The sequence below is a fragment of the Chionomys nivalis genome, chromosome 2 (assembly GCF_950005125.1).
Source record: "Chionomys nivalis chromosome 2, mChiNiv1.1, whole genome shotgun sequence".
Taxonomy (NCBI): domain Eukaryota; kingdom Metazoa; phylum Chordata; class Mammalia; order Rodentia; family Cricetidae; genus Chionomys; species Chionomys nivalis.
This window is the reverse complement of record NC_080087.1, coordinates 64,701,964-64,724,887: the sequence shown is the minus strand read 5'-3', so window position 1 is coordinate 64,724,887 and position 22,924 is coordinate 64,701,964. Positions and strand designations below refer to the sequence as shown.

The 22,924-nt window shown below is 35.1% G+C and overlaps 1 protein-coding gene across 2 annotated transcripts in view; it reads right to left on the bottom strand.

The window, feature by feature from the left end:
* The window catches only part of Ascc3 (activating signal cointegrator 1 complex subunit 3), a 307,593-nt gene that overhangs the window by 113,476 nt on the left and 171,193 nt on the right, over positions 1 to 22,924 (bottom strand). For both annotated transcript variants that reach the window (XM_057759249.1, XM_057759259.1), the window contains exons 21-29: positions 22,635 to 22,860; positions 14,707 to 14,861; positions 11,975 to 12,073; positions 10,702 to 10,870; positions 7,905 to 8,125; positions 4,926 to 5,011; positions 3,341 to 3,507; positions 2,483 to 2,628; positions 2,239 to 2,359 (exon numbers count right to left, since the gene is read on the bottom strand). In XM_057759249.1, the coding sequence (XP_057615232.1) occupies positions 2,239 to 2,359; positions 2,483 to 2,628; positions 3,341 to 3,507; positions 4,926 to 5,011; positions 7,905 to 8,125; positions 10,702 to 10,870; positions 11,975 to 12,073; positions 14,707 to 14,861; positions 22,635 to 22,860 (1,390 nt within the window). The remainder of the gene's footprint in view (positions 1 to 2,238; positions 2,360 to 2,482; positions 2,629 to 3,340; positions 3,508 to 4,925; positions 5,012 to 7,904; positions 8,126 to 10,701; positions 10,871 to 11,974; positions 12,074 to 14,706; positions 14,862 to 22,634; positions 22,861 to 22,924) is intronic.

Sequence of the window (22,924 nt, the reverse complement as noted above, 5' to 3'; positions counted from 1 at the left end):
CTATACAGAGACATAAAGTCTTACTTTCAGTTCTCTCTATTCTTCAGTTTGTTTCCAAGACACTGCTGCTTGTCTAAGTGATATGAGAGGTAAACAGTCCTGAGATCTAAAGAGTTCCAAGCAAACTCTGCCAAATTATGAAAAAGCCCAAGAAACAACAATGACAACATACACACACACACACACACACACACACACACACACACACACACTTCTACTTTTACTGTTATCAGTACATGAAAAATTAAGATAAAATAAATAACTGATAAATGAAAAGAAAGTTTCCTCTGACTTCTGAAATACATGTGTGAGGCTTCAAAGGAGAGGAGAGTACATTAGAGATTAAGTGCCTGATGTGTATCTGAGAAGGGCATGGCAACTCGGTATACAGAAGAAAAAGGCACTTCGAAGCCTTGGTACCAACAATAAAGAAAGAATAATTACATTTTTAAAGAAATACTTAATGTGGCACATAAACCATCTGGATTGCCTAAAAGTGAGATTTGTTTATTTTAAAAGAGTGGCAAAATGGCAGAAGAAGAATTGTTACTTAAGCAGCTCTTTCCAAACAGTGAGAGGGGTTGAAGGCAGGGAAGAAAATCACTAAAACTAACTTTATTCAAAATGTTACAATGATGTGTAACACCTTATAAGATAACTAAAGAATTAAAATCAATATACTTAACATTTTATAAGAAAAAGTTCCCCTTGTTTAGATTTCTTCTTTGAAGTATGAGCTGCAGAACCTGTTTTACAGGTCAAAAATCAGTTTTCAAATGGAAATGTAAGCATGTACTTGACTATATACCACAATAGAAGTTAGGCTAGCACAAATTCCATTTCCAAAATCAAAGAAGTCTAGGATTCAGTATAGGGATGACAAATAATTAATAAGGATAGGGTTGAAGTGATTTCATACCTAACAACAAATACTTCAGGTCTTTACTGCTGACTTACTATTTACACAATGCAAATGCTTCCTTTTCTGAAATGGCATGCAGCCATTTCCTATACAGATAAAAGCAATTTCTGTAATAGATATCATTAAAAATAAACTCATTTATTTTTATTTATTTTTTCATTCACCATTTATTAGAATACTAAAAATATAAATGATAAATCTGTTATAAATCACCTTGGAAATACAATGTTTAAAACACATACTCCTACAATACTGGTATCATTTATATAGACAATCATGAATGATCTGTTTCTTTTCTAAACCTCAACCTTTAATGTATTTTATTGCTGCAAGAACAGGTGTGGCTGTGCAGCTCATGGCAGATTTATTGTTCATTAGTGATTTTGTACAATGCTTCTGCAGAGGTGTAAATAATCTAAACTGCCAGGATGGGTCTCCAGCCCACAATCAATACTGTGCTTCTGTCATAGGCTAATTGCAGCAGCTAAAAAGGCGCCACCTCACCATCAACAGTGGTATACTGGAGAGAATTTATTTTGGAGGTTTCTTTTAATTGATACAATAAATATTCCTTCTATAGTCTAAATAAAACAAGTTTCAATAAAACTGTGGTATTATTCCTATGCTTCTCCTATTTGCTTAACTTGTTAAAATAGGAAAAATGAAAAACAAACATGAAACCAATAGAATTTTAAAAAGTAATGAATTGTCCAAGTTATTTTAAATTAAGATTTATTTATTTTTATGTTTGAGTGTTTGCCTACATGTATGTTATGTGTGCACACCACGTGAATGCTAGGTACCTGCAGAGGCAAGAGGCACTGGATGACCTGGAACTAGATATAATGGATATGAAATCTGATATGAGGTGCTGGGAATTGAGGCTGTCTTCAGCAAAGGCAGTAGTAATGTTAACTATGGAACTGATACTCGGGCTACTGAATTGTGCAAGTTCTATATTTTCTGTTAAAAGTTAAAATCATGATTTTGAAAATTTATTACTCTTATTTATTATGTTTAAGCTATTACTTAACAAACAACACCTTGGATGCTAATATTAAGCATCTACTTCCTAAAATACATATTTTATTCTGTTGTGAAGTCATTTTTATTTATGAAATACCTTTAATTTTCCATATACAATTTAACAAGTATTTATGTTCCTCAATGGGTGATGTAGATAGATAGCTTTTGATTGTTTTTACCTGTGGGACTATTATCATTCTTTGACAGAAACTGAAATGATATAGGATGTATTTAAAAGCTACTATCTAGAGAGAATGCTTATTACCATATTCCAATAATCAGATGCTTACCCTGAAATGCAGGCTTGTTCATACTAGCCATGCGTGGGCAGTAATGCTGACCCGGGAAACCTTGAATATGGACTTCCAGAGGAACTGGGCGAACTGATGGTCGGAAGTTGAACAAACCCATCTGGTTAAACATAAAAAAGAAACCAGTTACCATTTTTACATGGAAGGATGCATTATAACTATATAATAAAGTTAAGCATAAACAACTGTTCCTGAGTAACTAATCTGTAACTCTTCCTCATACCTGCTTAATGTTGAGCCAGTCAGCAAGGTCTCTGGCATTTGCCAGTGCAGTGGACAATCCGACTATTCTAACAGGCTTCTCTGTGTGTGATGAGATAAAGTTTGTTCGAGATACAATAACTTCTAGAACTGGACCTCTCTCTTCCCCTAAAAATAAAGAATAATGAATATCATTTATTTGTTAATCCATGTTGGCTGTTGCAGGCACAAAGTCAGAACACAAAAATTTCTTTAAAAAGTGGGAGGAGGAAACTACCGTATGAATAAGCAATCTTACATTTGTACAGACATTCAAAGGAATTGGGATCAGTATGTCAAAGAGTTATATGTACTTCTGCGTTCATTATATTATTATCCACGAACCAAATAATGACTAGATGTCTACTTAGAGATGAATAAAGTAAATGCTGCAAACAACTGAATATTATAAAACAATAAAACAATAAAAAAGAATGAAATCCTGGCATTTACATCAAAGATAAACCAGAAGACATTATGCTAAGAGAAACGACCATGGACTGAGAGACAAAATTGCATGATCTATGTGGAATAAAAAAAAAAAAAATCACCTCAAGGAAACAGTTTGCCAGGGTGTGAAAGTGGTTTGGTAGAGGATAGGAAACCTGAGATGTTGGAAAGGTACTTAGCTGCAGTTAGATAGAAGGAATAAGTCCAAGGGACCTAATTAGTTATATAGTTAGTGACAAATATCTTAACATGATTTAATCATTATACACTGTATATAAATAAAACATCTCATTATACATCAAGAATATATACAATTATTTGTCAATGAAATTACATTAATAGAAGAGTATCAAGTTTTAAAAAATTCTATTTTTACTTGAGTTGTACCTACCAAGCAAATGGATCTCATCTATGATGAGAATGGTAACCTGCTGAACGTAGTTCCTATTCTGCCAGCTTCGACTGACTCCATCCCACTTTTCTGGTGTAGTGACAATAAGGTCAGCCTGAGCAATGGATTTCATGTCTGGAGTCACATCCCCTGTCAATTCAATAACTCTGGAGAGAAATAAAATTGATCCCCAGTAAACATAACTTTGGACAGACTAAAAACTCTCTCTTTTGAAACAAAGTTTTACAGTAGTTAAAACTACTCAATCCCCTTTCACTTGAAATTTTCTGAAATGTGAAAATTGCATGAATGCAGAAAGCCAAACAATAAAAAATACATAAGCACATATAAATTCAAATCAATATATGCAATCTATATGTATTTAAGTATTAAGCTTTGCTGAATTATACCTACAGCAATCTGTCTGTTATTTATTTTATAAAACTCAATGATTATCTCCTTGTCTGCATAGTGAAACAGACAGACAGACAGACCTATTATTCATTCACTCCTCCCCCCACTTTTCTTTTTTTGCTTTTTGAGATAGGATCTTACGTAGTTCATGTTAAAGCTGAACTTAGTATTTGGCCAAGGATGAACTTGAAATACTCTTTCTGCTACTTGACACTATTTTGTTTAAACCTATTTTGTTAGAAAGTGTTATTTCCAAGCTTCACTTAATTTCTTAGACTGCAATTTTCTATAGTTAACATAGAAAACTTCAAACAAAGTGTGATATAAACAAGGTCAGGAAGGATAACTAAAGGCCACCTTTCTCAGAGGCTCTCAGCTTTATAGTGAAAAAGGAAGATACCGAGGAAAGCATAGAAGAGTTATAGAACACAAAGCCAAATCTGGAGGCAAATTCCACATTTTCAGTAATTACTCACAATTTGCATATCTAGATTCAGACTGAGGAAAGAGAACAATGGGAAAAGGTTTGGTCCTCTAATGATAACACTCCCAGAGCATCTATTTACTTCTTTAATGTTTTCAGTTTTACATGCTACATATTATGTGGAATATGTAATACATCCAGGGCTGAAGAAATTATAGTGAGCAGTCGCTAACAGTTCATTCCTAGAGTCATTTGCTTCAGAGAAGAGGTGGGACAGTTTGCTTCTCTCTCTCTGTTTTTAACCCCAGTCCCTCTAGAGTTCCCTTCAGTACATAGCAGCCAATCTTTTGTGGAGATATACAAAATTTTACATTTTGCACTTGTACCATTATTTACTTAGTAGTGTATTTTGGAACAATCAAGCTGTCTGCAGTCTTGCTGATAAACAATACTGTAATAAACAGTCATGTCAAACATTAAAATATTAATACAAAATAATGTTTTTCAAAGATCTGTTTTTTTCATTGAGGAAGTTACATGAGAAATGTTTTTGAAGATAAAATGACAGTATTCATATTAGGTATCTAAATGACTACATTTTATACTTAAAAAGAATTGGAATATGGTTGAGTTTTAAATAAAAATTATGAAAATCACTGAAAACATCAAGTAGTTTTATACAACTTCTAAATCTTGTAGTTTACTTACACTATTAAAAGCCTATTTTGAATCAAAGTAAGAACTTACTTTTTACCAAGTTTTTCTTCTATTCTAATTTTCCAATCATCCATCCTTTCCCGTACTAGAGCTTTTAGGGGTGCAATATATACCGCCTAAAAAGGGAACAGAAACAAAAGGACTCATAAAAATAATAGCATCTGTAAATAAGAAATAGAAACTTTGTCAAAATAAACAATGTGGATTTAAACAATGTTCCCTTTAACAATGAACACCACAATGTTAAATTAATAAAGGAAACACAATTAACTTTACTTATAGAAAACAAGACAACTAGATACATCCTATCAAAAAAACAAAGACATTTCTAAGGCATTTAAAAAATCAGATATTTTATGATACTGCAGTCTAAAATAATGCAAACAATTATGAAATATTGCATTATACAAGACTTTTTAATCATTGGAACTCTAATTTTTCTATATTTTGTATAGAATCTTCATGAAATACCTGAGAACATTAATTAATTTTGACGTTTAGAAGAGAAATTAGCTGCTTAAGTTTAGTGCAAATCGGTGCTTGCTATACATTTTCGCTGTTTTACTTTTTGAAAAATACCACAAATTTGTCTTTGATAATCTAAACAAAATACAAAGTCCCAATCTTCATTTCAACATCTTGCAATTTAGTTGAGCTGTTCTAGTGTGCACTGTGTTCTTTATGGGTGAATAACCACCTAACAGATTAAAAACAGGAGAATAAAGTTATGCAATAAAGAAAAGGCACTTAATTGGAAAACCCTCCAAAAAGGAAGATTTAATCCTAAAAACTATGCATATATAAACATACACAGACACACACATACACACAGACAAAGGAACAGAACTGACAAGATCAGTGTCAAGACATTTCCATATACCCCTCTTTTTCTTTTCAATTTTTCTAGTTTCAGATTGCTGTTCAGGGAAGCTGAGAAGAATGAAGATCAGAGTGCAGAGCTAAGCCACTAAAGGCCAGGGAGTGGAGGCACACACCTTTAATCCCAGTTGACTCAGGAGAGAGAGAGGCAGAGAGATCTCTGTAGTTAAAGGCCACCCTGGGCTACACAAGATTCTAAAAGAGAAACAAAGCTCACACAAAGGTGATCTCAGCACTGGGGATCCCACACACTAGGGAGGTGGAGACAGGGGTGATGTTTCTGGGTGGAGAGAAAAATATAAGGCAGGAGGAGACAGGAGCTCAGTGCAGTCTGAAGTTTAGTGGAGACAGATGCAGCTAGGATATACAGTCTGAGAACTGGATCGCCCTTTGGTCTGCGCATTGGTAGAGGTAAAAGAACTCTCTGCTTCTCTGATCTTTAGCATTAACCCTTAGATCTGACTTGGTTTTTATTACTAATAACAATTAAAATTCATGCTACAGTTATAAGGGACAGGAGTAAGGAAAAGGGAGATACTGCTCAAAGTATATGTTTCATTTACACAGAATAAATAAATTCTGAGGACATTAAGACAGTCTGGGAAGTAAAGTTCAAATTGCTATGCTAAGTACTTGAAATTTCCTAAGACTAGATATTAAGTGTTCTTACCACAGAGCAACTATTTGAAATTATGGATATGTAGATCATCTTGATGACAGTACTCACTTCATAATGAATATGCACACTGGAACATCACATTGCATATATCAATGACAAAGTTTATTAAAAATAAAAAAATATTGAGAGAAAATTAACAATATCATAGCATTCAGAACAATGTAGACTACCTCTCCTTATATCCTTTATATAGTCAAATTATTCTTTTTTTTTATTTTTTCAGTTCATTTTTATTTTTTCTGAGAATTCATACATGAGTACTGTATTTACATCATTTTCATACCTCCCTCACCTGCCTCCAACTTCTCCTGTGTCAGCCCGACTCCTACTTGAGAACACTTTGAAATAGACATAGGGAAGTATAGTATTTTTACATTTACTTAAGTGTGTGCATGCATATGTGATGTGGGAGTGTCATATCAATCTGTTGATTTCATTGGTTAAGTAATAAAGAAACTGCTTGGCCCTCATAGGTTAAAACATAGGTGGGTGGAGTAAACAGAACAGAATGCTGGGAGGAAGAGGAAGTGAGCTCAGACTCGACAGCTCTGCTCTCTGGAGCAGACACCATGCTCCCCTCTCCCCGGCAGAGGCGATGAAGCTCCAACCCAGGATGGACATAGGCTAGAATCTTCCCGGTAAGCGCTCCTTGGGGTGCTACACACATGAATAAAAATGGGTCAAGCAATGTTGAAAAGAATACAGTTTGTGTGTCATTATTTTGGGGCATAAGCTAGCCAGACGACCATGAGCTGGGGCGGCAGGAACACAGCCCACAGCTCCTACTATACATATGTATGCATGTGTGTGTATGCATATATAAAGTTAAGTGATGCTACACCACTTGAGCTAATAATTCTTCCCCCAAGAGGAATAAAGTATTTAATAAAATCCTCAATACCAGGCATGGGAAACCTCTCTTTGAGCTATTCTTTGGAGAGGTCCAAGAAACTCCCAGAACAATGTAGATCTTAGTTAGCTATTGTCATTGGTTGACTTCTATAACTTAAGGAAGGGCCTATTAGATAACCCACATGGGACACAGGGCTTTGACAAATCAAGGTGGAACTGACCAAGAATAAATTTCTCAGTAATCTATGTATTCTTTTTTTTTTTTCTTAAAGCAGTAGCACTTCCATCATATCCGAAGGATTTGATTGTAGGTTGCTGTGTATCTTATGATCATGGCTATAAATCAGGTATCTTCCCAATGAGTTGCAGGTACAACAAAGGAAATATTCAACTAAAGGGCTCCAAATTCAAGGAAAATATTATTATTATTATTATATTTTTGTCAAGGAAATTATTCTAACACTGATGTGTTCCCTTTGGAAACTTTCTGCCAGTAAATATTCTCTCTGGGTCCTGACAATACATTTAGAACTTTCTAGTTCTGAAACTAAGAACTGTCTTTTTGGATTGAGTGTCAACATACGACTCTTTGAACAGACCTTTGAAGTGGGATACTTGTTGAAGACTCTGAAAATGGCTAGTTCAGCTGCAACCGTCTTTCCTGATCCAGTGGGAGCTCCAAGCAGGACATTACAGTCCGTGTGATACAGTGTGTGGAATATCTGTGTCTGGACTGGGTTGAAGTGGCTGAAATTATATAGAGCTTCATATGCTTTGCACCCCAAAGCTGTGATTGGTAAAGGCTGAAGGTCCAACAATTCTGAAAAACATGAGTGGTACTACTATAAAATCACCAAAAATACTATGTATAGCACTGGACACTATATTTCAAATAATGAAAATAATCCTTAATTTTTACACAGCAATTACATCTTTATCTCCTTCACCACATCATAGGAACATACTGAATGCTCTTCTGGAAAGTTCCTATGAAGCAGCTGGATCTTTCTCTACCAAGTAGAATAAAACTTGAATATCCAGGTTCATGAGAGCATTCACATTACAAAACAAAACTAGATCCACCTTAATGCATAAACAAAACAAAATACCACCTACAAACTTCAGTATTGTAACATTCACTCACAAATTTCGATCTGTTAAACACTGGCCATGCAAAGCTGCTGAGTAAATTATTGCCACAGCTATGGGGAACTTAAGAAAACTGTAATGTAGAGAATAACTGGGAAGAACAAAATTTGCCCCAAGAAAACCCTTCAAAGAAAGCAGATTTAGTCTTTTAATCATAATGACTAGAGACTAAGGAATTAGAAATTAAAACTATTTAGAGAGGAAGTTTCACCTATCAATACATACCCCTATGAATCAAGATTTCATATTTTCCAACCTTTCACAAATCTATCAGTTAAAGCACTGTGGTATTTCTGTCAAGACTGGTACACAGGTGAAGTTTAAGTTACGTTGGTAGGTTGAATTTAAAAGTTCAGCAAGAGGACAGTACTCTGAATTAGATCTTTACTGTATGGTTTCAAAATGCAACATGTGATTTGTTTTCTTATTAAAGGTCTACTTAAAAGTCAAAAAGCTAATCCTTGCCTACTGCTTGGCTCTACCACAAGGTTAGTCAAGAGCTGAGTATATGTTTTCTGTCATTCAATTTTCTGAAAAACTCTAAATCAAGAAGGGAGAGAGGAAGGAACTCAACGTTTGCTATGTCAACAAGGCACAGATATGTTTTTACGATGAGTAGAAAATAATTATTGTGCATGATCAATGGGCAATTATTGTCAATGTTCAGTGCAGAAACTTCAGTGACTATACTTAATTGATTTAAACTCAATGATGTGCTTATATGCACATTGAGCAAAATATATCCCGGGGTCACTAAATTATTCTGTACACATTGAATATCAATTGAGATATCATGATGTTAAATTTTTGGTTTGAAAATATAGTCATAATAAGATATTACATACACAGATTGATTTCTGCTCGGTTGTTTAACTGTGAAATAACTGATCATTAAAATACAATGATAATATACTATAAAATAAAGCACTTTAGTTAAAGAAACACACTAATGTCAAAATGTACTTTAAAACACAAAACATTTCATATATCGTATTACAAAACTCTGGATAGTATATACAATGAAAGATGAAACAGAAATGTCAGAAAGTTCAACTTCTGTGAGCAGATTATGGTATTGATGCTATCATATCTCTATCTTTTTGTTTTGACCAATCATTCTCTTTTGTCAAGAAATCAAAGAGCAACTGAGCTGCAATATAAGGACACTCTTGAGGTAAACAACATAATGAATAAGGTATACGTTTGTCCAAATGTCAATGATTAGTCATATTAAAGCATTTTCTTTCATTTTCTACAGGACTGGGAAGTAGTGAGTAAATTAAAAAATCATAATTAGCATTTAATTGTGAAAGTTTTCATCTTAATTATTATACAAAAAAGAAAATTAAGACTTTTTAGTTGTCTATTAAATAAAAATCTCTGGAATTCAATAATCCTCAATTATTTATTTTAAAAGAGAAGGAAAAATAATGTGCTGATTAATTTAAAAGACTCAGAAAAATTTTGAAATAGATTTTATGAAGTACTTGAAATTATTATCATAAATATCCATTCATACATATTTCTAGCTTTTATAAACCAATATAAGAATGTATTAGTTCACCTTATGAAAATATAAAATAGAATTTTACAAAAGACAACAATGAGAAACCTTTCAGGATGTGTTGCCATTAGTTGCCATAAAGCTAAAATATGGGAGGGAGTGGATATGAAGGTTCCATGCTATTTGCAGTGCACAGTCACTGTGGGTATTTATAAATTCCCTCCAGAATAAAACAAAATAAACAAAACCCACGATGCCTTAGTATTAGAATATTTCAGATATTGAAGAACATCAATGGGACAAAGAAAAGTCCAGAATGAAAAAATGACAATTTAGCATACATATTGTCATACGTGATCTGAGAATACAAAAAATCTAAAACCGTTGGAATCGTGTCTCACATGTTTCAAAGAACACATAGTAAGCACAGCTAAATAAGAAAGCAAGCACACATGAAGAAATTACAGCTATATAAATGGAGAAAGCAGCAGAGTAGTGCCATCCTTACTAAGTTCATCAAAACTGGCCCACTTTAATGCTTTTTCAACTCAAAATTCATGGGACTATCTTAAACTTTGCCCAATATAAATAAAAACAATTTTCTCTGAAAACTCTCTTTCTAAACTGTATTATCAAATAGTTTGAATTTTCATAAAGAATAACACAAGCAACAATACTTTTGAACATTAAACAAAACAGTCATTTTTGGGAAGGTAATGATTCAAATTAGTTAGCTACTTTACCTGTATGAGGAGGATGTCTCTCTGGTAGAATCAGATGTTGAAAGTTGATAATGCAAACAGCCTCAGCTCCTAGCCATCTATCAGATACTGCTCGAATGTAGTACTGAGAGGGCAAAGGCTCAAAAATAGGGATTGTAAATACCAGAAGTTGAGGTTCTTTATTAATAACCTAGTGTGAAATAAAGCCTAAAGTAAATAGTCTTCTCCTACAGTAGTAGGCTGTTGTTAAGAAAGCAGTACCTACACAAGATACACTGACAATAAAGCACACTGGATTATAAGAAGCCGAGATGCTTAGGTAATTCACCATTTTTTTTTCTTAGTGTGATTCCTTTAAGAACCTGATGTACTCTTAGGTGAGGTTTATATTTATTGTGTGCTATTTAGTATGCATTGATAGGTATCACTTTGATTTGTTTATCAGAATTATGCAAACATTATTCACTGAATTACTTAACTTCATTTGTAAAATTTTAACTGCTATACTAATATTTACATAATGTTTAAGTTCTATGAGTACCAGAGAGAAATACCACAACTGCATATCATAAATGTTTAATATAAAAGCAACTTCAACAAAAACAAATCTGATGCCCTTACAAGATTTATCAGCTTAAGCTTCCCTTTTCTCTTTGATAAAAAGTGAAACTACAAGCAAAGTATCAAATACATCGCAAGAACTAAGCCTTTAAAACATTGTTTCAATTACTTTTTGAGATTATAATATAATTAACATCATTTACCTCTCTTCTTTTCCCCTCCAAACCTTCCCATATACTCCTTGTTTTCTTTCAGGTTCACGACCTCTTTTCTCATCAGTTGTTGTTACATGTATGTGTAAAATGTTCCTAAATACGTAAGTTATGATCTGTTCAGTCTGTATAATACTACTTGTAGTTATTTTTCAGGGCTGAACTAAGTCTTTTATTGGCAATTTATAAAGAATTTTCACTAGGTGTGTCAATCTTCTTACTATATTGTATGCATATAACACCTAATTATTACTTATTTCATCTACATTACATATTTCACAACCCTGGAAGCCATGACTTACTTAACACATGACCAAAATTGTAATTAAAGTTCTCAAACAATCATCATGATGATTTACCAAAAGCACACATTCACTGTCTTCCTTTAAAAGAGGCAGAAATAATAATAAATAAAGCCTTAATGGATATCATTTAGAAAAAAAATAATAGTAGAAATTGTTAGTTTATATTTTCTCTTCATGGCAGTAAAATAGGGAAAAGTCAGAGAAATATGTATTTACCTGTTTTTTAAGAGCTAAAAAGTACTCTGAATGATAAATATGGTCATTTGTAGGATCTTCTACCCAAATCCACCAGGGTTCCCCAACTGTCCCATGGACCTAGAAAAGTAGTATTACTGGTTAAGACAGGCTGTTTATACACTCCACAGCTATTCCTCTCTTCAGCAACTTTGTTATTATAGAGACCATTTGTTTACTTATTTAACATATGAAAGGCAACTTAACATATTTACAAAGCTGCACAACTATAGCCACAATCTAATTTTAGAACATTTCATCACCTCCAGAAAAAAAACAAATGTATTTATAAGCTATAGCTATTCACTATAGATTGCCATTTCTAAATATTTTGTATAAATGGAATTGTACTCTGTGGACTTTTATGACTGGCTTTTTAATCTGATTCATTATGTATCAGTACTTCACTCCAAATTATTGTCAGTTAATATTTCACTGGATTAATAAGCCATATTTTGTTCATCCATTTCAGGCTGCTCCTTTCTCCTTACAAGGCTCCCTGTTCATTTCTTACCTAAGTGGCCACATCACCTGGGACAAAGCTGATTTTCATAAGATAGCCAGTTCAAGGAACTATTCTGACAGCAGGTAAAGGAGAAACCCACAAGAAATTTTGAGCTAAATCTGTGCTCTAGACTGAGGGTGTAGGGATATATTTCCTTGCTCAAATTAAACAATTAAATTTGAAAAGGGAAATCTGAAACTTTTGGTAAGAACTCAATAATGTCAGCAAAGTAGGGCTGAATAAAAATATCTGGACCTTGAATGGTGTGATTAACTAGAAGCCCAAAACATTCTGAGGCATGTAGAACACCTGTGGACCTTTGTTGCACAGGAAAATACACTATCTTCCTTCCTTCAAATGGAGGCAAGTTCAGTTCTCCAATTTTGAAGACCATAACTTTCTACCTGAGAGTATTATCTGGAGGGTTATTATGGATTTTAGTAGAAGATAACTGAAACAGTAAAATTTCATTCATTTCACAAACAGGCCTAAAATTTAAAATTTCAAACATGATTTTTTAACAGATAACTATATAAATACATATATTTTAAATATATAACTATTTAAATATATATTATATTTTAAATATAACTAAATAAAATTGTTGTAATAGGAGCGGCAGGGCTGTGTCCCCGGCACCCAGCCGCCCGCATGGCTAGGTTATGCCCCGAAATAATTACACGGAAACTGTATTCTTTTAATCACTGCCTGGCCCATTAGTTCCAGTCTCTTATTGGCTAGCTCTTACATATTGATCTAACCCATTTCTAATATTCTGTGTAGCACCATGAGTTGGCTTACCAGGGAAGATCTTAACCTGCGTCTGTCTGGAGTGGGAGAATCATGGCGACTCACTCACTCAGCTTCTTTCTCCCAGCATTCTGTCTGTTTACTCCACCCACCTAAGGGCTGGCCTATAAATGGGCCAAGGCAGTTTCTTTATTAAATGAAAGTAACTCCTCCATCATAAAATATTTATATTTTGTATAAAATTCTTTCTTTAGAGAAATATTAAAGTAAATTTATATTATCACCACTTGTTCCTCAGAGAAATTCTGAGAACATTATAATAGTTTATTATTAGTATTTGTAGATTAGGAAATTATAAGATTCAGAAGTCTGAGCATTTTAAACAATTGCAAATGGGATTAGCAGCATATCTAGGTGATCCTACAAAACATGGCTGAATAAAAGTAACTCTAATAGGAACTATGTGGGGTAAGCACAGGTCCATGAGTATACTACAACTACTGAGTGACCTTTCTTCCCCTCGGGGCCTCTTCCCAGCAGGGAGATTCTGACTTACTTTTATAGATATAATTTCTAACAGATAAATTAGTTCAAGGAATGCTGATTGAATGCAAGGTGATTCAGAGTAGATCTTTATGTATGAGTTTACCCCTATTTTGCCTTGAAAGACTCTTTAGTAACCCAGGCTGGCCTGAACCTCATGGTGCTGAGCTCCTTCCTGGTGCTGGGACTGCAGGATGTACCAGCACACCTGTTTCATGTGGTCACAGGGATGGCATTCAGAACAACAAATACCACCAATCATGCTACAACCTCAACATTGATGTTAGAATTTAATACATATGGTTTTAAAGCAGGAAATAATGAATGAAGATAAAGACTGAAGTAACCATGACAGGAACCAAGGAAAGACATTTTGAAAAAGAGTTATATATATATAAATACTACATATTCAGAGACATAGAAAAGAAAAAAAAAACTATTAATTATAGCCAATGCTAGACTTTGATACTAGGAAAAAAAATCTATCAAATGGGCAACATGAAAGAAAATGTAGAGTATTCTTCTGACTAGCCTAATTTTTTAAAAGGGAAATAATGGTAAGTTTACAGATTACAAGATTTAAAAATGTCTCTGTTAGCAAACAGAATATCAAATTAGTGGCCAAACTGACAGTATGGATGTCGAAAATGATAACATGGATAATATGGAAGAACACAGCCAGTGTGGACCAGTTTACAGAGCTCAATCTACTGACACATGCAGTTCAATGTTGTAACTGTTAATTCAGTAGACGCTGGAAGATCTCTTTGGTTGACACATCAATATACCACATTTTCTCAAAAATAAGAATAACTACTACTCTATATATATACGCCTTTGGGATAGATATAAGGTTTGGAGAACTTGCAGTACAGACACCTAGGTATAACATGAATTTAGATGTTTCCAGCTCTACCTGATCATTCCAAGAGAAATCCGGGTGGATATTCAGAGATACTCGGAGGACAGTCCGTGTGATGGGCTGAATGGAAGCTTCCATCGTAACAGAAGGAATCTGATGAACACACTGTTTAACCTTCAGTCCAATATTCACATGATGCAAAATGTGACCTGAAAGGAAAGCATCACATAGAAAAGAATGTGCCCCACATAATCTGACTTGTAAATGAGATTTCAGAGATGGTGATTTTATTGCCTGCTTTATGATTTGTTATGTAAAATAGCTGACATTCTTGACCTGACATGTTTGAATATTTTGTAATAGTTAACTTGAATTAGCAATTCATAGCTTAGAAAACCAGTATCAGGGTTTATTTAGATATTAATAGGTTCTGAAAATTGCTGAGCTATTTGAAAAACTATAAAGAGACCCACTTTTTTCTCACTTAGTTTATGACATAGTATGGAGTTATGAAGTACTTTGTGAAAATAGTCATTAATTTATTCACAGTCTGTATCAGAACTTTATACAACTAAGGAAATATTTCAGGAAAATAAAACTTGATTCATTCATCCATATACTATTCTAGAAAACAAAATCAAAATATAAATTAGTCTATCATAATACACTAACTACTTATGCTTATTTTCTTAAATAATCAGATTCTACAATAAAGATATGAATGGAAGTCAGATATTGTTACAAAATAAATATAACTATACAAATGTGACTAACTAGTTTAAGCAAGCAGAACTAAATTACATTTTTTATAATCAAGATTACTTTTATGTTAACTCTTAGAGATTTTTTCTTTTCTTATTTATTTATTTATTTATTTATTTATTTATTTATTTATTTATTTATTATGTATACAATATTCTGACTGTGTGTATGTCTGCAGGCCAGAAGAGGGCACCAGACCTCATTACAGGTGGTTGTGAGCCACCATGTGGTTGCTGGGAATTGAACTCAGAACCTTTGGAAGAGCAGGCATTGCTCTTAACCACTAAGCCATCTCCCCAGTCCTAGAGATTTTTTTGAAGGGCACACATTTATATGTCAATATGTTTCAACCTTGATCAAATTGGAAATTAAAGTTGATGGCTTTTATTTAAAAATACATCTTTTGACAGATTGCAACTACAGAGTAGGCGAAGAGGTGAGTGACCAGCACTCCAGCAGTACCACCCAGTCTCTAGGCCCTAGGACCCTGGGGCAAACCCTGGGCCCTTCCACACACCCTCCTCAGTAGTACTAGTCAGCCTGCAGGAAAGCCTCCTGCTGATAGGCTGTTCCATTATTGGACCCTGTAATCTACAAGTTCTACTCTACCACCAAATTTACCCATCCCCTGCGAGCTCAGTGGCTCTTTGAGGCACAGACTTCTCTAAGAGGTGGGTGACCAGCTACCCAGATGGATAGCCCAATCTCAAAGTGCTAGACCCCAGGGCAAAATTCAGGCCTTTCCCCCACCTACTTCAGCTTCACTAGCTGGCAAGCAGGAAAGTCTCCTGCTGATAGGCTGCTCCAACACCCTCCCCTGCCCACAGAAAACCCTGTAATCTATAAATTCCATTCTACCACCAAATTTCCCCATCCCTGGAAACCTGAATGGCTCTCTGAGGCCAGACTGCTACTGTACACAGTGGACCAGTACTAGCTCCCCTAGTTGTACCTAGGCCCTAGGGCAAAACCCCTGACCCCTCCCTCACCTGCCATTATTGCATTGGGAAGCCAGCAGCAAACCATCTGTAAGAAAGAAGGCAGGCTATTCCAACAGCCCTCCCTCACATTTAATGGACCTGTAATCTACAAATCCCACTCCACCGCAAACCCACCCATGCCCTGAGAACTCAGCATCTTCCTGAGGCACAGACAGCAACTGCAATGATCAGTCCAAGAAAGGATCCCTGAGACATGGTCATCAACCACAAGAATTGGATCAAGAGGCAAAGACATTGCCTGCACCAATTAGAGGAAGAGATGGGTAGGTGCCAATGCAAGAATATATTCAAGAATGTACAAGAACATGGCAACACCAGAACCCAATGATCTAAACATTCAAACCCAGAAGCAGCAGAAGAAAATGACCTTAAATACAACTTTATGAAGATGATAGAGACCCTTAAAGATGAAATAAAAAAATCCCCTTAAAGAAATGGACATCCCAGTCTCTAGGCACTAGGCCCCAAGACAAACAAAAAAATTGGAAGAAATCAATAAATCTCTTAAAGAAAGTCAAGAGAAAACAACCAACCAGGTGAAGCAAACAGTTAAAACAGTTCAAGACTTGGAAACTGAAATAGAGACAATAAAGAAAACACAAACTGAGGGATTCTGGAAATGGAAAACCTAGGTAAATGAACAGGAACTACAGATGCAAGCACAACCAAGAGAATATATGAGATGGAAGAGAAAGCCTCAGGTGTTGAAGACACAATAGAGGAACTAGATTAATGGTTAAAGAAAATGTTAAATTCAACAAATTCTTAACACAGAACATCAAGGAAATCTGAGACACTATGAAAAGACCAAATCTAAGAATAATAGGGATAGAAGAAATAGTCCAGCTCAAAGACACAGAAAAGATATTCAACAAAGTCATAGAGGAAAACTTTCCCAACCTAAAGGATATGCCTATGAAGGTACAAGAAGCTTATAGAATACAAAACAGACTGGACCGAAAAAAGAAAAAAAGGTCCCGCATAGCATATTATAATCAAAACAGTAAAAACACAAAATAAAGAAAGAGTATTAAGAACTGCAAAGGAAAAAGGCCAAGGAAGATGTAAAGACAGACCAATCAGAATTACACACTACTTTTCAATGGAAACATGAAGGCCAGAAGGTCCTGGACAGATGTGCTGCAGACATTAAGAGACCAAGGATTCCCAACAAAGCTTCAATCACCACAGGCAGAGAAAAAGATATCCCATGACAAAAACCAGATTTAAATAAAATCTATCCACAAACCAAGTCTTATAGAAAGTACTAGAAGGAAAACTCCAACTGAAGGAAGTTAGCTGCAACCACAAAAACACAGGCAACAAATAACATCATACCAGCAAACCCCAAAGAAGGGAAACACACAAACACTCCCACCGAAAAATAACAGGAATCAATAATCACTGGTCATTATTCTTAATATCAATGGACTCAATTTACCTATAAAAATACACAGGCTAACAGAATGGATGTAAAAACAGGATCCAATCTTTAGCTGCATATTCACCCAGGAATAGTAGATGACAGGAAATAATTAAATTGAAGGCTGAAACCAATAAAATAGAAACAAAGAAAATGAATCAATGAAACAAAGAGATTCTTTGAGAAAATCAAGATAGACAAACCCTTATCCAAACTAATCAAAAGGCAAAAAGAACATTCAAATTAACAAATCAGAAATGAAAAGGGGGGATATAACAGACACTTAAGAAATCCAGAAAAATCATTAGGTAATACTTAGAAAACCTATACACCACAAATGGGAAAATCTAAAAGAAATGGACAATTTTCTGGAAAGGTAACAAATGCCAAAATTAAATCAAGACCAGATGAACAATTTAAATAGACCCATAGAAATATAAGCGAAATAAAGCCCAGGGTGAGGTGATTTCAGCACAGAAGTCTACCAGAATTTCAAAGAAGAGCTAATACCAATATTCTTCAAATTGTTACACACAATAGAGAAAGAAAGATCATTTCCAAACTCTTTTTATGAGGCTTTAGTTCCCATGATACCCACATCACACAAAGAAACAACTAATAAAGAGAATTACATAACAATCTCCCTCATGAACATTGATGCAAAAATACTCAGTAAAACATGGACAAACCGAATCTAAGAACACATCAAAAAATAATCTAACATAATCAAAGTTGGCTTCATTCCAGAGATACAGGGATGGTTCAACATACAAAAATCTATCAATATGATCCACAAAATAAATCTATTTTATTAAAAAAGATCTATCATCATCTCATTAGATGCTGAAAAAGCATTAAACAAAATCCTATAGCCCTTCATGATAAATGTCTTGGGAGATCAGATACACAAGGAATGTATCTAAACATAATAAAAGCTATATAAAGGAAGTTATCAGACAACATCAAATTAAATGGAGAGAAACTCAAATAGATTCCACTAAAATCAGAAACAAGACAAGGCTGTCCACTCTCTCCATATCTATTCAACATAGTACTTGATGGTCTAGGTAGAGCAATAAGACAACAAAAGGAAATCAAGAGGATACAAATAGTAAGAAAGAAGTCAAATTTTCACTATTTGCAGAGGATAATAGTATACATAAGTAATCCCAAAAATTCTACAAGAGAAGTCGTACAGCGGATAAACACCTTCAGCAATGTGACAGGATACAAGATCAAGTAAAAAACACAATCAGTAGCCCTCCTATATACAGAGAAAAAAAGCAGGGCTGTGGTGGCGCATGCCCTTAATCCGAGCACGCGGAGGCAGAGGCAGATGGATCTCTGTGAGTTCATGGCCAGCCTAGTCTACAAGAGGTAGTTCCAGGACAGGCACCAAAGCTACAGAGAAATCTTGTCTCAAAAAACTGAGAGAGAGAGCGAGAGATCAGAGAAAATCACCCATTACAATAGCCACAAATAACATAAAATATCTTGGGGTAACACTAACCAGAGATGTGAGAGGCCTTTACTTCAAGAACTTTAAGTCTTTGAAGAAAAATAATTGAAGAAGATATTAGAAAACGGAAAGATCTTTCATGCTCTTGGATAGGTAGGATCAACATAATAAAAATGGCAATTCTACCAACAATAATCTATAGATTCAATGCAATCCCCATCAAAATCGCAGCACAATTCTCCATAGACCCTGCAAGAACAATACTCATCTTCAAATGGAAAAGAAAAAAACCCCAGATAGCCAACAGTCCAATACAATAAAATACATATCACGATCCTTGACATCAAGCTCTATTATAGAGCTACAGTAATAAAAACGGCTTGTACTGGCATAAAAACAGACAGATGGACCAATGGAATCTAATAAAAGACCCTGATATTAATCCCCAAACTTATGAACACATATTTTTAAAAAAAGAAGCTAAAATTATACAACGGAAAAAAGAAAGCACCTTCAGTAAATGGTGCTGGCATAATCGGATATCAACATATAGAAGAATATATATAGATCCATATCTATCCTGATGTTTAAAACTCAAGTCCAAATGGATTTAAGACCTCAAAATAAGTCCAGTCACACTGAACCTCATAGAAGAGAAAGTGGAAAGTAGCTTTGAACGCTTAGCATAGGAGACCACTTCCTAAATATAACACCAGTGGCACAGTCACTGAGAGCAACAATAAATAAATGGGACCTTGTGAAACTGAGAAGTTTCTGTAAGGTAAAGGACACGGTCAACAATACAAAACAGCAGCCTACAGAATGGGAAAAGATCTTCACCAACTCCACATCAGATAGAGGACCGATAACCAAAATATATAAAGAACTCAAGAAACTAAATATCAAAATACCAAATAATCAAATTAAAAAATGGGGTATAGATCTAAACAGAGAATTCTCAACAAAAAAATATCAAATGGTTGAAAGACACTTAGGAAAATTTTCACCTTAAATCCTTAGCCGTCAGGGAAATGCAAATCAAAACAACTCTGGGATACTGTCTTACACCAGTTAGAATAGCAAAAACACGAAAGATAAGCTTATGCTGGAGAGGATGAGGACCATGGAGAACACTCCACCATTGCTGCTGGGAGTGTAAACTTACACAGCCACTTTGGAATCACTGTGGTGGTTTCTCAGAAAATTGGGAATCAACCTACCTCAAGAACTGGCAATATCACTCTTGGTCATATACCCAAAGAATGCACACTCATACTACAAGGACATTTGCTGAACTATGTTCACAGCAGTATTATTCGTAATAGCCAGAAACTGAAAAAAACCTAGATGCCCTTCAACCAAAGAATGGATAAAGAAAATGTGGTACATTTATACAATGGAATACTGTTAAGCAGTAAGAAACAATGGCATCTTGAAGTTTGTATGTAAATGGATGGAACTAGAAAAAACCATCCCGAGTGAGGTAAGCTAGACTAAGTAAAACAAATATGGTATGTATGCACTCACAAGTGGGTATCAGATGTGAAACAAAGAATATTCATCAGCCTATAGCCCATGACCCCAGAGAAGCTATGTAACAAGGAGAACCCTAAGAAAATTATATATGGATCTCCCTGAGACGGAGAAATAGACAAAATCTCGTGATAAAGTTTGGAGTGTGGTGTGGGAGAACAGGAGGGGAACATGAGGCAATGGGATGGTTGAGATGGGGGAAGGCAGAGAGGGAGAGCAAGAAAAGAGATATATTAAATGAGGGAGCCATTATGTGGCTAGCAAGAAACCTGGCACTAGGGAAATTCACAGGAATCCACAAGGATGACCCTCGCTAGGACTCCTAGCTACAGTAGAGAGTGTGCCTAACTGGCCTTCCCCTGTAATCAGATTGATGACTACCTTAATTGTCATCATAGAACCTTCATCCAGCAACTGATGGAATCGGATGCAGAGATCCACAGTGAAGCTCTGTGCTGAGCTCCTAAAGACCAGTCGATGAGAGGGAGGAGCAATAATATGAGCAAAGGAGTCAAGACCATGATGAGGATATCCACTGAAACAGCCAGCTTACCTGAGCTAATGGGAACTCACTGACTCTGTATTCATTGTGGGGGAACCAGCATAGGACCACACTACACCCTCTGAATATGGGTGACAGTGCATGGCTGGCACAGTCTGTGGGGCCACTGGCAGTGTGACCATGATTTATTACTACTGCTTGTACTCGCTCTTTGGAGTCCATTCTCTTTGGAGGGATACCTTAGGGCTCAGCCTAGATACAGGGGAGAGGGCCTTAATCCTGCTTCAATGTGATGTGCCAGACTGTGTTGACTAACCTTGGAAGTCTTACCCTCTTTGAGGAGTGGATGGGGCGGGGGAAAGGTGGAGGGAGCAGGAGGAAGGGAGCGAGTGGGAACTGGAACAGGTATGTAAAATGATAAAAGTTTGTTTAAAAATAAATGTAAATAAAAAATACACATCTACTATATATTCTCAAGTTCCCTTCTTAACAATCACAATTTCTTTCTATTGATGCTCTTCTTCTATTATTCTATAAAAGTATCCTTCAACTCTAAATATAATATTAATGTTCTTAGCCTCTCAATAATATTGGGAGCCTGACAATGGCAACCCTTGTGTTCTGAGCCTGCCTTTCTGCAGGAGCAGTATTCATCCTCTTCAGGAGCAAAGTATTTCCTAGTTATATTACAGGTTTTACAATACAATGTTAAATTTCACAAAAATATTTGTAGCAAGGACTTCTCAACATTATGTGGGAAAAAAACTCAAAAATTCTATGTACAGACTGATATCAACTGCGTTTAAATATACAGATGTGTGTGATTAAAGGTTAACAAACTGTGGTGAACTGTAAAGCTTCATGTCCACAAATTCTTATTTATTGTACTTCGGTAGTGTACAGGAGTCCTGACGGACTAGTGTTCCAGTATTTGGATATATCCCCAGTCACCACATGGTTTTAAAATGTAAAATTGCTGATATTCATGACAGAAGTTACTCAAATTAATTAAACACTGAATTTAATTGTGAATGAACATCATCTAATGAGTCTCATCATTTATGGATAAGAGTCTATGTATAAAATAATCAAAAGTTTGTTAATCTAACTATTTTAATTGCTAATTCAGTTTAAGTAATAAATTTGGAAAGATTTTTTTTTACTTAGCTTAGATGAGCAAGAATGATTTCATAAACACCATAAAATGTCTTCATTTGGAAATACAGCATATTTTTTATATATTGATCAAGATATATTATATACAATGGTAAACAGATGTAAAGACTTTTGCCTCCTTCTTACCTATTTCATCCTTTCTCATGTCTTTGAGCTTATCCACAGTAAGGTTTTTTTCTTCTAATCTTGTCAGAATGTGTGGTGGTAACACAGAAAACTGCCTCAAAGGGCTAGCCCAACCCCAGAGTCTCTTGTCGATGACTTTACTCAGGTTCAGAAGCCTGTAGGTCATAGTAGGCCAACGTTTCCTCAGTGCAATTTCAAAGAGAGCACGGACAATTCTAGCTGCATTCTGAGGAACAAAAGGAGAAGACTGGTAGTTAGATAACAATGTGCTTTTAAATGTCAGTAAATTT